The following is a 15,000-nucleotide window of genomic DNA, read 5'->3' on the forward strand; positions in this document are numbered from 1 at the left end:
TTAACGATATTTGAAGGTGCTAATAATATTTGTACAGTAAGTGCTCAAATATCTTTTAAAAACAGAAGAAAAACTCAAAAAGTACAATATTTGGTCATGATATTAGTGAGACTTTTGGTCTTGAGATCTGTAAGTCCCCATGTGACAAGTAACATATTCATGTTAGTGATCCAAATCCACAACATGATCCACTACCCAAGAAAAAAAGACTCTTACCAAAGCCAGTGGACTCCATTACAGAGTTAAATGTGCCTGAAATGACATGACGTGTCCAGATGTGCCAAATCTCAGGAAACACATATAGTCCAGGAATTTCTCAGATGTAACTGATGTAGCAGGGTGTGACCATACAAGTAAAATGGAAAAAAGCCCACACAGTGTAAAACTGCAAAGAGCTTTTATGGTATAAAAAGATTAAAACTACTAACATAGGATACAATAAAAAACAGCGCTGTATAAAAATAAAAGCTCAAAATCTATATATGGAAAAGATCCAGATCGCGTACAAAGCAAACAAGCAGTCACGTACGTCGGCTCCACCCAATGCGTTCAGTCATAACTGACGTAATCAAGGGCATATTAAGAGCTATTACCTAAACCACTGCTAAGGCTCCGTTCACATGTAGGCGTTTTGAGGCGTTTTTGGGGAGTTTTTCTGCTCTAGGATCAGCTCTCAAAACGCCCAACAAGACAAATCCTATTCATTTCAATGGCCCCTGTTCACATCTGAGCGTTTTGATGCTGTGAGCAAAACGCCCAACGCTCAAAAAAGTACATGAGCTTCTTTTTGGGCAGATTACAGGCATTTTCCATTGGTCTCTATTCAATCTAAAAACGCCTGCACAAAAAACGCCTGTAAATCACTGTAAAATCGCGGTAAAATCACGGTAAAAAAAGCGGTAAAAAAAGCACGAAAACGCTACGCTCAGGTGTGAATGTAGCCTTAAGGATGAAGAGGTTTCTCTATTACATTGAAAAAACAAAACTGATCTTTTTCAGACTAGTTATATGAAAAAAGTGGTGAGGCATTGTGAACATTGAACATCCTCAATTTAATAGCAAAAATTATGGAAAAGTGGAAGTTTAGGGTACCAGCAAACATTCATGTATTCACATATGTAGCAGGTTTTTTCAAGCATTGGGCCTGATGTGGGTCTACCATGGTTACCGGTGACACCTTCAGCCCATTTAAGCTGAATACCCAAATGTTATATTGGAGACAAGGACCAGTCCGGCATCTTTGGTTTGTTTTGTTTATTTGATAATGGGGATGGGAGAAGGGAATGAGTGGGATACTCCTCTGGCTCAACTAGGTACAAATGGGACACATTGTGAAAAAATGCTTTTCAGCGCTGTCTTGACGCGGGCTGGATGCCGACTAATGCTTGCTGGCGCTTGAAAAGACACTGACTTGCTGAACTAGACCCCTACCGAGGAAGTCAAAGGAGCATTACGCTCGACGTAACGCGTATAGGGGGGCGGAGCGTGCGTGGCCGACGCAGAGTCTCTCTCTGGTAACAGATCGCTGACATCGATTATACAGCAGGCACAGCTGAGTGCCCGACAAATGTGAGTTGATCTGCCTTTCTCTAATAAAGCATACCCTCATTAGTAAGCGGAGAGCACTAGATTTCTTCATCTGTTTTCTATATGTCCCGGGATCCCTCGAGGTGCAATATAGTGTGGCTCTTTCCTGGAAGTCTGATCAATGATACATGTGATTGCTGGCCCGTTTGGGTCCTTCAGAAAGGTGAGAGGCTGATTCACCTGGTGGAGGGATTCACTATATTGGTGATTACAAGTTGTTTTCATCACTGGATTTTCTTCATCTGAACACGGGACACTCTTTATATCATTTTATTGGAAGCACACACATTGCTATGTGCCTTATGAACTGGATATGATTTATTGTCATCACTTTTTGATTTTATATTTCTGGCGCATCACATTTTTGTATGACTTGCTGAACTGCACTTGAACTTGACTTCTGACACTCTGATCAGCTCAAAAGTCCTGGACTGTGCTTAGACTTGACTCCTGATGCTCTGGTTAGCTCAAAAGTCCTGCATCCAGCTCCCTCCAGTCCTTCCTGACTGAGGTAGCTCCTGTAACTGCTTGTGCAGCTGCAACTCTCAACACTGTACACTTTAACACTTCAGGGCCCGAACGCTGGTGCCCCCTTTGCACTTCAGGGTCCTCTCACTAGGCACCCCCTCTACCTTCAGGGTCCTCTCACTAGGCACCCCCTGTACATGTCAGGGTCCTCTCACTAGGCACCCCCTCTACACTTCAGGGTCCTCTCACTAGGCACCTTCTATGCTTCTCTTCAGGGTCAACACTGACACCCCCTTTACTTGTACTCCTGCACCGGCTAGCTAGCTCCTGGATCCCCACGACCTTCACCAGAGTGGTCCCCTCTCTCTCTAGGCAGATCCCCAAGGGGCAGTTTGCAGTACTCACAAACTGGGAATGCTTTCCTGAAACTAGACCCCTCTCAACTCCGCTGGTCCTCGGCACACTGGATCCTCTCTACAGCTCAGCTCAGCCCTCTGTCACCTCAGGCAAGCCGCCTGGGACACCCGATCCTGCTGACAGGAGGAGAGACAGCCGTACTCTCCCTCCTGGGACTCTGCTTCCCGCCAAAGACGCTGCGTTATGTGTTCCCCTCAAACTTATACCCACTCCCAGAATGCTGTGCGGCAGAATCCGCCTTCTGGGGTAGATACAGGCCTGAGTGCATCATATAATTTAAAATCTGCATGTTGGTTTGAAAATTCTATTGTCTTCACATCTCATGTCAATATCTCAATGCATTTCATGGATTAAATATTTTCTTCTTCTAAATGGGAAGTTAAAGATCTAGAAAAGCATAACAATATTATCAGAAAACTGCACACATACAGCAAATGTTTACACAACTAGTTAATATCCATCAAACAAGGTCTACACCCAATTATACTGGCTCACTTTGTGACAGTTATTCTGTAGTTCTTTATTTATTGATCCATTGTGCCACTTTGTTATTGCTATTTATAAATACTGAGGCAGTTATTGATATTACATCTGTGGAATTTTATGTGTTTTTACTGTATATAAAATATGAGGGCTTTGTACCTTATTTATGGATGTAACATACAATATATTTATATAGGTTATTGGGATTGACCCCCCCCCCCCCATACTCTTATGCTTTTTGCACCCACCCTTCCCCCCACATATGGAATGATAACAAACTGGGTGCCTAGATGGTGGAGTGTACCAATAAGATTTTGTAGATCTATCAACTCCTATTTATTTCCCAAAGAAGCAGATGTATAATTTGGGAGACTGGTTCGGAAGTGGTCTCACCCCTCTGCAGATAACAGCTTGGAGATGTGAGAGTAATTTAATTTTCAATCCAATAAGTAATTTTTAGACCATTAAAAGCAATGTAGGGGGTTTTGGGACCCTAGGAGGTCAATATGTTCATAAAGTTTTTGAATAATAATAATAAGAGATAAATTGTGTAATGGCACTGAATTTCATTTAGAATGTTTCTAAGGCACATCAAGACAAAACAATTGTTTGTATGTATATTAAAGTCCAATTTTTCTATAATTGCTTTCATTTTAGTATCATTTGTCACAGCAATAGGTAAGTTAATGGAAAATGTGCTGACTAGCAGGCAGGGTGTTTGGAAGCTGTAAAAATGGGATGGATAGTGAGAAGTACCTGTGTCTCCTCCCTTCATACAAAGTAAGAGGAATCAGTGAGGAAGAGACAGTAGCAGAGAGACACCTGTTCTCATGAAGTGAAGGACTCTATTTTAGCATGATGTTCTGATAATAAGGAAGCAAGAGAACTACAAAGAAAAAATGGGAAGACAAATCCTGTGGATATATGCTATCTGCTGTATCTTGGCTGTGGTTGGTAAGGAAATGTATCCCTTTTCTCTTTGTTTGAATTTTTTCATTTTTTTTACAAAATTACTATTTAAATGTTAAATGATAATAGTAAACATTTTAATAATGTCATAAGCTTGTAATTATACTATCTTTATAGAAGTAAAAGGAGAGGATCCCTTGGGCGTGGGACTTTAGCGGCAACTCTTAATAATAATGTGTTGATAAAAAATATTGTTTTTATTAAATAAGCTTCATAAAATTGCTGATACATACAGTGACTAGCAGCATAAACAACAAAATACAGCAAAAGACTTGGAGTTAACAAAAGCAAACCACCATACAATATTGGAGGTTGATGTCAATGACCCAACGCGTTTTGGGGCTGAAAAAGCTCCTTTGTCAGGGGTATAACTGAAGTTGACAACCTACTAAAAGATGTAAGATATAAGTACATTGGAACATATCAATATAGTAATATTTATAGTTGACTCCAGCATTATGCGACTTACTAACAGTATTGATGTATAGGCAAAATCAATATCATAGATAGAAAAAATACAAAGACAACAGCTAGGATCCCAGAGGGGTATATCAGCACTTTGTGCCCACCAGATATCTTTAATATTGTATCGATCACTAAAGAGAGTGATTGAGTTGCAAAAATCGCCAGACAGGAGTCCTGGATGCTGGGGTTTTTAATAAATGACTTGATCATTCTAATGAAAATCTTGCGCTGCCATTTCTTTGTTGTTTGAGCTCCATTACCACTTCAACCCCAGAAAGTTTTACCCCCTTAATGACCAGGCCTTTTTTGCAATACAGCGCTGCATAATTTTAACTGACAATTGCACGGTCGTGCAACGCTGTATCCAAATAAAATTGATGTCCTTTTTTCCAACAAATAGAGGTTTCTTTTGGTGGTATTTGATCACCTCTGCGTTTGTTTGTTTTTTTTGCGTTATATACAAAAAAAGAGCGTCAATTTTGAAAAAACAAAACAATATTTTTTACTTCCTGCTATAAAACACATCCAATAAAAAAATGTAAAAATCTAATTTCTTCATTAATTTAGGCCAATATGTATTCTGCTACATATTTTTGGTTAAAAAAATCCCAATAAGCGTATATTGATTGGTTTGAGCAAAAGATATTGCGTCTACAAATTATGGGATATTTTTATGGCATTTTTATTTATTTATTCATTTTTTTTACTAGTAATGGAGGCGATTAGCGATTTTTAGTGGAACTGCAACATTGTGGCAGACAAATCAGACACCTAACTGACACTTTTGACACTTTTTTGGGGACCATTATTACAGTGATCAGTGCTAAAAATATGCACTGTTACTATACTGATGACACTGGAAGGGTAGAGGTTAACATCAGGGGCGATCAAAGGGTTAAATGTAGCCCTAGGGGGTGCTTGCTTACTGCGTAAGGGATGGTCTGACTGGGGAAAGACAAAGATCCATGTTCCTGCTTAGCAGAAACACAAGATCTCTATCTTCTCCCCTGAAAGAACGGGGATCTGCCTTGTTTACATATCGCCATTCTGCCTCTTTTGAAAAAGATCAACGGGTCACTGCAGACATTGCACCAGCCAGACCCTTGTGCCCACCTCAGATCAGGAAGAAGATGCGATATACAGGTACGTACATCGCAGTGGGCAGTCTGGAAGTGGTTAATTTATTGATGTCCTCTTGTAAAGTTTCTATATCCAGCTGTGAAGTTATTGCCCTACTTAATTTTGTGTTGTCAGCAAATGCTGAGATTTCGCTATTTATACATTCCTCTAAATCAGGGAACCCCAGACTGTAGCCCGAGGGCCAGATGTGGCCCTTTGCTAGCCTTTATCTGGCCCTTGGGGTACTATTCCCCCCAATGATATGAGACACTATTCCTCTCACTAACACCTAACTATTGAGGAACTATTTGTTCCACTGGTACCGATATTGGTGTACTATTCCTCCTACTAATACCAATAATGGGGCACTACTTCTCCTCCTGCTGACCACCAACCATTCGGCCTATTTTATTCTCACCGATGCTGGGTGCAGGACATTTTCTACCGTCACTGGCCACAATCCGGCCCCCCACAAGTCTAAAGCATAGTAAACTGGCCCTTTCTTTGAAAAGTTTAGAGACCCCTGCTCTATATCATTTATGAATACATTTAACAGCCTTGGGGTACCCCATGTACCACTCCAGACCATTCTGAGTACATTATAAAAGAATATCTGGTCACCTATAGAGATGTCCCGAACTGTTCGCCGGCGAACAGTTCCCGGCGAACTTCGCATGTTCGCGTTCGCCTCCGTGGGCGAACATATGCGATGTTCGGTCCGCCTCCTATACATCATCATTGAGGCAAACTTTGACCCTTAACATCACAGTCAGCAGACACATTCCAGGCCAATCAGCATACCTCCCTCCCACACCCTCCCACCTCCTATAAATAAGCAAGGGCAGCATCCATTTTAGATCATTTCTGTGTTACTGAGAGCAGGGAAAGTGCTGTGCTGCTTCTGCTGTTATAGCTGGGGACAGTTCCCGGTCTTGTTAGCCAGTGTTCTTGGTACACTCCTGCTGTAAGGACAGCACCCCAAAAAGCCCTTCCTAGGGCTGGTATTTGAGGTTTTTTTTTGGATATATATATATATCTATTGTCCCCAAAACCCTTTTGAGGGCTGGTATTTGTGTAATTTTTTTTGTTCTGTGATATATATATATATATCTATTGTCCCCAAAAGCCCTTTTGAGGGCTGGTATTTGTGTAATTTTTTTTGTTCTGTGATATATATATATATATCTATTGTCCCCAAAAGCCCCTTTGAGGGCTGGTATTTGAGTATTTTTTTCATATATATATATATATATATATATATATATATATATATATATATATATATATATATATATATATATGTAGCATGTCCAGAACCAGAAAAAAAAGATCATATAGGTGTAAAAGGGGTTCCCACCATCCCTGCTCTACTGAAAAATTATCTTTTTTTTCTGGTTCTGGACATGCTACAGAGCTGAAACTTCACAGGTACACTTTGTAGACCCCCTAGACACTAAATCACACAAAAAAAGGTTCTTAAAAATTGTCATTTTTGATAGAGAGCCAATTATTGGAAAAAAAAAAAAAACTTAACAAAAAAAAAATTTCTTTGGATTTATTGTTTGGGGGGTCTAAAAAGTGTACCTGTGAAGTTTCAGCTCTGCAGCACGTCCAGAACCAGGAAAAAAAGATCATATAGGTGTAAAAGGGGTTCCCACCATCCCTGCTCTACTGAAAAATTATCTTTTTTTCTGGTTCTGGACATGCTACAGAGCTGAAACTTCACAAGTACACTTTTTAGACCCCCTAGACACTAAATCACACAAAAAAAGTTCTTAAAAATTGTCATTTTTGATAGAGAGCCAATTATTGGAAAACTTAAAAAAAAAAAAAAACTTAAAAAAAAAAAAATTTCTTTGGATTTATTGTCTGGGGGGGTCTAAAAAGTGTACCTGTGAAGTTTCAGCTCTGTAGCATGTCCAGAACCAGAAAAAAAATAGAATCAGGGTTAGGGCTAGGGTTAGGGTTAGGGTTAGGGTCAGGGCTAAGGTTAGGGTTATTTTTAGTGCTTAGGGATAGAGTTAGAGGGGTAGGGGTAGGGCTACTAACTCTAACCCTAAGTATCTCACCGTAACCCTAACCCTAGCCCCTAACACTAAACCTAACCCTAACCCTCTAACCATAACCCTAACCCTTTAAGCCTAGCCATAAAAATAACCCTAACCCTAAACCTAACCCTAACCCTAGCCCTAACCCTAACCCTAACCCTAGCCCTAACCCTAACCCTAGCCCTAACCCTAATTCGTATTTTTTTCTGGTTCCGGACATGCTACAGAGCTGAAACTTCACAGGTACACCTTTTAGACCCCTCAGATGCTAAATCCAAAGAATTTTTTTATTTTTATTTTTTTTTAATTTTTCCAATAATTGGCTCTCTATCAAAAAATTACAATTTTTAAGAACTTTTTTTTGTGTGATCCCTCTCCGGCATGCCACAGTCCAGGTGTTTGTCCCCTTGAAACAACTTTTCCATTACTATTGTGGCCAGAAAGAGTCCCTGTGGGTTTTAAAATTCGCCTGCCTATTAAAGTCTATGGCGGTTCGCAATGTTCGCCGGTTCGCGAACATTCGCCGATGTTCGCGTTCGCGAACAGCGAATTTTATGTTCGCGACATCACTGGTCACCTACTGACTCAAAAGATATCTCTGCGCTTCAGGAGGAGTCAGTTATTAACTGCAAAATTGATAATACACACTGCTGCTACTTAACCAAATAACCAAGATATTTGTATAAACATGCAGTAAAAGAATAGTAGCGCAAGAGTCAATATAAATTGGCTCACCAGGACTATATGTAACACATAGGAAATGTGCAATCAACAAACATGACACTCAACTTCCACTTTAGTTAACACAAAGTCCTTTTAAAATATATATAAAAAAATGTCCATTAAAACACCTGTCAGCTAGTGAAGTTTTAACAGGTTCACCTCTTTACCACCACCAAGTGCCGAAAGAGGGGTCAGGAGAAGTGGCAACTCACCAGATGTTGTTGCTCAAATGTTCTCACAGATGAGCAAAAACGCAGGGTTAAACACTGGGCCAGCAGGAATCAAAGTATGGTCCACACAGCTGTACAATCGCAATCGCCTCCTTCCCATGCAATCCAAGACAGATTTAGGCATTGTGGGTTTGAAATCATTGCAGAAATCCACCAACTTCTTCTCATAGTATTTGCAGATGACCCCCTCTTCTTGAGGCTCCACATTAAATATCTCACTCAAGTGTGCCAGCCCTGTCCCTCGTATTCGGGCCCGACACCGACTATTGGCCTGTGTCCGGAGCCGCTCTACTTCCTCCTCGCTGGGGAAGGTCCAGTGTGTCAAGGACTGGTTGGTTCTTTCGGACTGTCCAATGAAAACTGCAGTGATACTTCCAAGGATTTACAAAGTGCTCTCCAGAATTTGGAAGCAAACTAACCCCCCCCAGTCTGAAACTATACTTATAGCATCCCATTGAGTCTAAAGATTTCACAAAGAAAGACTGGCACCAATTCTGCTGCTGATGACAGTGAAGGAAGAGGTTTGAAGTTTGCCATTTTAGAAAATCAGTCTACCACAACCCACAGTACAGTACAGCCCTCGGACAGAGGTAGGTCAGTTATAAAATCCATGGCAACGTGGCACCAAGGCTCATTGGGGGTAGGCAATGGGAGAAAGAGGAAAACTCTCAAAAGCTTTTCTTTATAATTTAAAGCAATTTCAGCAAACAGTTTACGCAGTATAACCCCTAGTGTTGGTGCCAGTTTATGCAGTAATAGCCCCTAGTATTGGTGCCAGTTTACACAGTAATAGCCCCTAATATAGGTGCCAGTTTAAGCAGTAATAACCCTTAGTATTGGTGCCAGGTTACGCTGTAATAGCCCCTAGTATTGGTGCCAGTTTACACAGTAATAACCCCTAGTATTGGTGCCAGTTTACTCAGTAATAACCCTAGTATTGGTGCCAATTTAAGCAGTAATAGCCCCTTGTATTGGTGCCAGTTTACGCAGTAATAGCCCCTAGTATTGGTACCAGTTTAAGCAGTAATAGCCGATAGTATTGGTGCCAGTTTAAGCAGTAATAGCCCCCAGTATTGGTGCCAGTTTACGCAGAAATAGCCCCTAGTATTGGTGCCAGTTTACGTAGTAATAACCCCTAGTGTTGGTGCCAGTTTACGTAGTAATAGCTCATAGTATTGGTGCCAGTTTACGCAGTAATAGCCCCCAGTATTGGTGCCAGTTTATGCAGTAATAAAGCCTAGTTTTAGGGCCAGTTTGCGTAGTAATAAAGCCTAGTATTAGTGCCAGTTTACACAGTTATAAAGCCTAGTATTGGAGCCAGTTTATGCAGTAATAAAGCCTAGTATTGGTGCCAGTTTACGCAGTAATAAAGCCTAGTATTGGTGCCAGTTTACGCAGTAATAAATCCTAGTATTGGTGCCAGTTTATGCAGTAATAGCCGCTAGTATTGGTACCAGTTTATGCAGTAATAGCCCCTAGAATTGGTGACAGTTTACGCAGTAATAAAGCCTAGTATTGGAGCCAAATTATGCAGTAATTAAGCCTAGTATTGGTGCCAGTTTACGCAGTAATGTAGTGTGAATCCTGCGGGCAAATAATAGGTCCAATGCAAATCTAAGTAATGCGGCGGGGACAGCACTGTCTCAGTGTGACACAAAACAAATGGGGTATGTATGTGATAATGGAATACAATTTTGAAACAGCGCTACCAGGCATATAGGAATAAATATAAAGTGCACTAAAAATCTCTAAAACTGATATTATCAAAAAAGTGAATCTGTGCTAAAAAGATATATGCTCATATAACCACATGAATAAATAAGGAATAATATACCATATGAATGGTTAAAGTGCGGAAAAATATATATTAAATATAAAGTGCCAAATGTGCAAAAAGTGCAAAAAAATATATGAATATAGTATAATTGACCTCCTATATTGGCCTATTGGTTCTGGACCATGGGAGCAAGAATGGATAGGGGACAAGATCACCAGATGTGACCATGGGTGGCACCACCTCAGCACTCTCCAGAACTGAGGAGAGTTTGTGGGAACATTACATGTAACTTTGCAGGCGTATAATGCCACCTAGCAAGCAGTTTATAATTAACTTCCACTATTCTGGAAGAATTCAGAATAGAGGATGAGTTCAGTTTGTTCAGTATATATATGAGCATTTATGGGGACTAACTTTTGCACACAATGCACACCTAACAGTACAGACGGTAGGGTGGTCACTAGAAATTTCTTTAACAAGGTTGATAGCAAGAGCTATCTGGACTTTAGACTTTGTCACTACAAAATGTGCCATTCAATCAATTTAAACGACTGAGGAGAAACTGCTCCATCGAGGTGGATTTTGACATACAAGCCCAAATACCGAAGAATCATTTTCTGGCCAAACACTACCCAAAGGATTTAGCAGAAAAGGCTTAGTTCCCAAAGAAATAAATAACACAAATTCCACTTGCTACACCCCAAATTTCATGACCCAATACAGTGGCAAACATCAGTTGAACAAAGATCTTGGAAAAACACTGGCACTGACTTAAAGCTCAAAAGAACCAAAAGTAACTCTCCTGCGCTCAGGGAAAATACTTTGTTGATAGCGTCTAGGTTCTTGCTGCTCTCTCAGGACCATGGGTATCCGCATATACTAAAAAGACAACAAAACAAGAGAAGGGCGCACCGACCTAATGCAATACCATTAAAACATTTATTGAAGGATAAAAAGAGAGTATCATACACCATACTCACAAACGCATGTAGAAAATACGCGTATCAAATCATAACACAGACAGTTGACCTCCAGGACATTGATTCTTCCAGTGCTGCAGGATGGCTGGATGGCATCCGTGATGGTAAGGCTGATGCCTTTCAAGGGAGAATCCTCTTCTTCAGAGCCAAACAAATGACCCACTACACATATATATAGAGCAGCAGATCGGACCACACTCACTGGTCGGTCCTGCCCCTCAGACATTATAAACCTGTATGTAATTCAGAAATCCAATTTACAAAGCAGAATCATCAAACCCTATCTGTACCAGGGTGTATTATGCAATATGTCCTCACTATAATAATTGATAGTACCATGTGCATGTACCATATTACAAAGTACATTTAGTTCACGTAAGAATTGTCCATTGGGAAAACATAGATCTGTTTGCATTAGTACAGAAGAGGTAATTATTAGTGTACCCACTATTTCTTTTCTGTGCCAAAATTCCCATAAGGAGAGCTCCCACCCTAAAAAACTGTTTGGCACCAAGCAGAATACAAGACATTGAAACAAGCTGCCACACCAGCAAACCATCACTTCAGACCATCACTGGGTTCTTCCAATGTGGAGTGCCCAAGTTCCTGGCATGCCAGTCACTTGACAAAAGAACACATAGTGTTATTGCCACCAGCACTGGCACTGAATGGTCCATTAACACCTTGAACTGTTTATCCCAATTTATAATCTATGTACTCAGGTGTCCATGTAATTTGCAGTATGTTGGAAGAACAATCCAAACCTTCCGCCAAAGACTAAACAAGCACAGATCCAACATCAGGCTGGGGTTTAGGAAACACAGTGTGGCAAGGCATTTCTTGATACATCACAACAAAGATCCACAGTTACTTTTGGCACCAATAGTTGAACAAATTCCTGTTTTCAACAGATTTACGAGACTCTGCAAACGAGAAACTTTCTGGATACACAGACTAAACACACTTATCCCAGATGGCCTCAATGAGGCCATTGAAACTTTGTAATAATCATTATGTCATTCTTCATCTAGTAGATACCCAACTGAACTACTGCACCCCCACCTATTTTTCATGTGTATAAGGTTGTATGTGCTTAATCATGCGACAATATGGCTGTAATGGTTTTTGACATATTAGAATACACAAAAGCACACAAGGAAAAACTTGAACAAACATACTGTAATTTTGCATTTTGTATACACTAATCATTTCACATACAGCACCTGCATTGGGACTAATTACATCCATTACATTTATAACTTAATTTCCATATCTAAAGAGCTGTTTCCATCCTTACAGGCTACTCTGTCATTTAAAGTGATTGTAAAGTCTCATTTGTTTTGTTCTATTATAATAACAAACATGATATACTTACCTCCTCTGTGCAGTGGTTTTGAACAAAGCAGCCCAGATCCTCCTATTTTTGGGTCCCTGGCTGGAGCTCCTAGCCCCTCCCTCCTGTTGAGTTCCTCCACAGCAAGCAGCTTGCTATGGTGGCACCTGAGCAGAGCTGCAGCTCCGTCTATGCATTCAGACACGGAGCTGCCATTTGGCCCCACCCCCTCTCTCGCCCGATTGACAGCAGTGGGAACCAATGGCGCCGCTGCTGTGTCTCAGACAATCAGGGGAGAGAGTTCCGGATGGCTAAAGCACTCATGGACATCGCTGGATAGAGAGGGAGCTCAGGTAAGTATTAAGGGGGCTGGGGGAGCTGCTGCACATAGAAGGCTTTTCATCTTAATGCACAGAATGCATTACAATTAAAAAACCTTCTGACTTTACAACTCCTTTAAGATCCAATGTGACACTCTCCTCGGTCCCTAAACTCCAATAAGGTAAGGGCAACCCAGTATGGTATCAGTCTCATAACCCAACCACACACTGCCCACTCACTGTTCACACACTAGAGGCTTTACACATCCATTGCTATCTTTCCTTTCATGATTGACTCTGACCCTCCCATTATCCACCAATGCCACTCCTCTGAGTCCAGACACACCTCCCCCCCTTGACCCTTCCCCTGTTCCTTTTGGAGCCATTTTAGTCTTATAAACATGGCTGCTTGGCTAGCATGGTTGCTGTCATGCAAGCTACTGATTAGGCCTGTGCTTTCAACTCACACTGTAATAAGTAAAGATGCCTTTCATAATCCCACCAGATCTTACCAACTTACATAACTTTGGATTCTGTGATCAGTGCGGGTACCTGGTCCTCCAAGTCGCCTTATTTTTTGTAGGTCCTGACGCAAAAGGGCCACCTCCTCCGTGAGACCCCCCAGTCTGTCTTTGACAGTGTTCACTGAGGCTGTGCATTTCTGCACTGCTTGGAGAATTTGACCCAGGGTGGTCTGATCCTCCTCCATCATGTCCCCTGCCAGCCCATCATCTATCTCAGGCTGCACAGGCATCCCCATGTCTCCCAGGCCCTGTGTAATATCCACAGGCACCTGTGTATCTGCCAGGGGTTCAGAGTCCGCAGCGCTGGGTCCCTGGATCTGACAAAGTTTCTTGGTGTACAGTAGGATGTCCCCAGCACTGTCCTTTCCTCCAGTGCGTGCTGTTTTAGGCTTTGTGCCTGTGTCCTTTTGCTTGTCAGGACCGCGGGATGCATGTTGAGGAGTCCCCGTGCCGGCGCCATCTTGACCGGCTGGGACAGTGACACTGCCGTCCTTAATCTTGCTCCCACGGGTCATTGCGGCACCCGATCTGGACATGCGAGGTGTCTAAGTGATCCGGGGGATCTCAGCTAACAGGATCCAGTGATCTAGTCACAGTAGCCGGCCGGGGCAAGGTGATAGATTCCGGATCAACGGCGGGAGCTCCGTGAGCTGCTTCCTCTCACATGCCCGTGTGGCCACGCCCCCCAACTTACATAACTTTACCTAACACTCACCCTGCTTTCATTCTGTCCTTCCTACAGATACAATTGTAGGTCCAGTTCACTTCTGGTTTGTTCACTTTGTTGCCAGTCAAGGTAATGCACAATATTGTTTCACTTAGATCTGCCTCTCCAATGTATACCATCAACATGAGTCAGTGTATTGGATCACAGACACACAATTTTACTGATCATACCACATACAGCAATTGTCCGTACACAGATGAATGATCTGCCACAAATGACATATTGCCCCAGATGTACATTTAAACCTGCGGATATATAACCTTTTGATCACCTTTTAGGTTGCACACACACAATGTGTGGGATGCACAGTAGTTCTTAGATCCACCACTAATGGAATGCACCATTTGAATTTTACCTCATAATGCAAGAGATCTTTAAAGCTGGGAAGTTTGTTCAGCAATTGGACAGCCAGATCATACAGTGTATGACTCTTATTAGCTCTTTGGATACATTTTGTCATTTCTATAACTTTTATTCTTACTAGGTCCAAAAAAATTTTTTTCTACCAGTATGCATTATTTTATAAGTATCATTATTCTTACTAACATAATTTTCATTATCTTTTGTACCATTTTACGATTGTATAATCAGATTGTATAATGTATGGTTCAATTTATACATTTAATATTTAACTATAGTTTTTACCCAATTTATTATATATTTTTTTCTGTTTTTATTAGGTTAACGTTTTACACATAATGTATCATTTTATTATTGGTGATTAATATTAGTGTTATTATTATTTTTTTCTTTTCAACACCCATGTTCTCATTTTTGTTTAGCACTCATGTTCTCATTTTTATGTAATTAATTTGACACTCTCATTACTA

At 41.0% G+C, this 15,000-nt stretch overlaps 1 protein-coding gene across 1 annotated transcript in view; it reads left to right on the forward strand.

Annotated features, from left to right (window-relative positions):
• LOC309550501 (uncharacterized protein) overlaps window positions 1-15,000 on the forward strand; it is a gene marked incomplete at both ends in the record, with an annotated part of 47,879 nt that overhangs the window by 5,214 nt on the left and 27,665 nt on the right. The window contains one exon of the mRNA XM_082250868.1: window positions 66-129. Coding sequence (XP_082106994.1) covers window positions 66-129 — 64 coding nt within the window. The remainder of the gene's footprint in view (window positions 1-65; window positions 130-15,000) is intronic.

Source organism: Pelophylax lessonae (genome assembly GCF_965119305.1).
Source record: "Pelophylax lessonae genome assembly, chromosome: 3".
NCBI classification, from domain to species: Eukaryota; Metazoa; Chordata; class Amphibia; order Anura; family Ranidae; genus Pelophylax; species Pelophylax lessonae.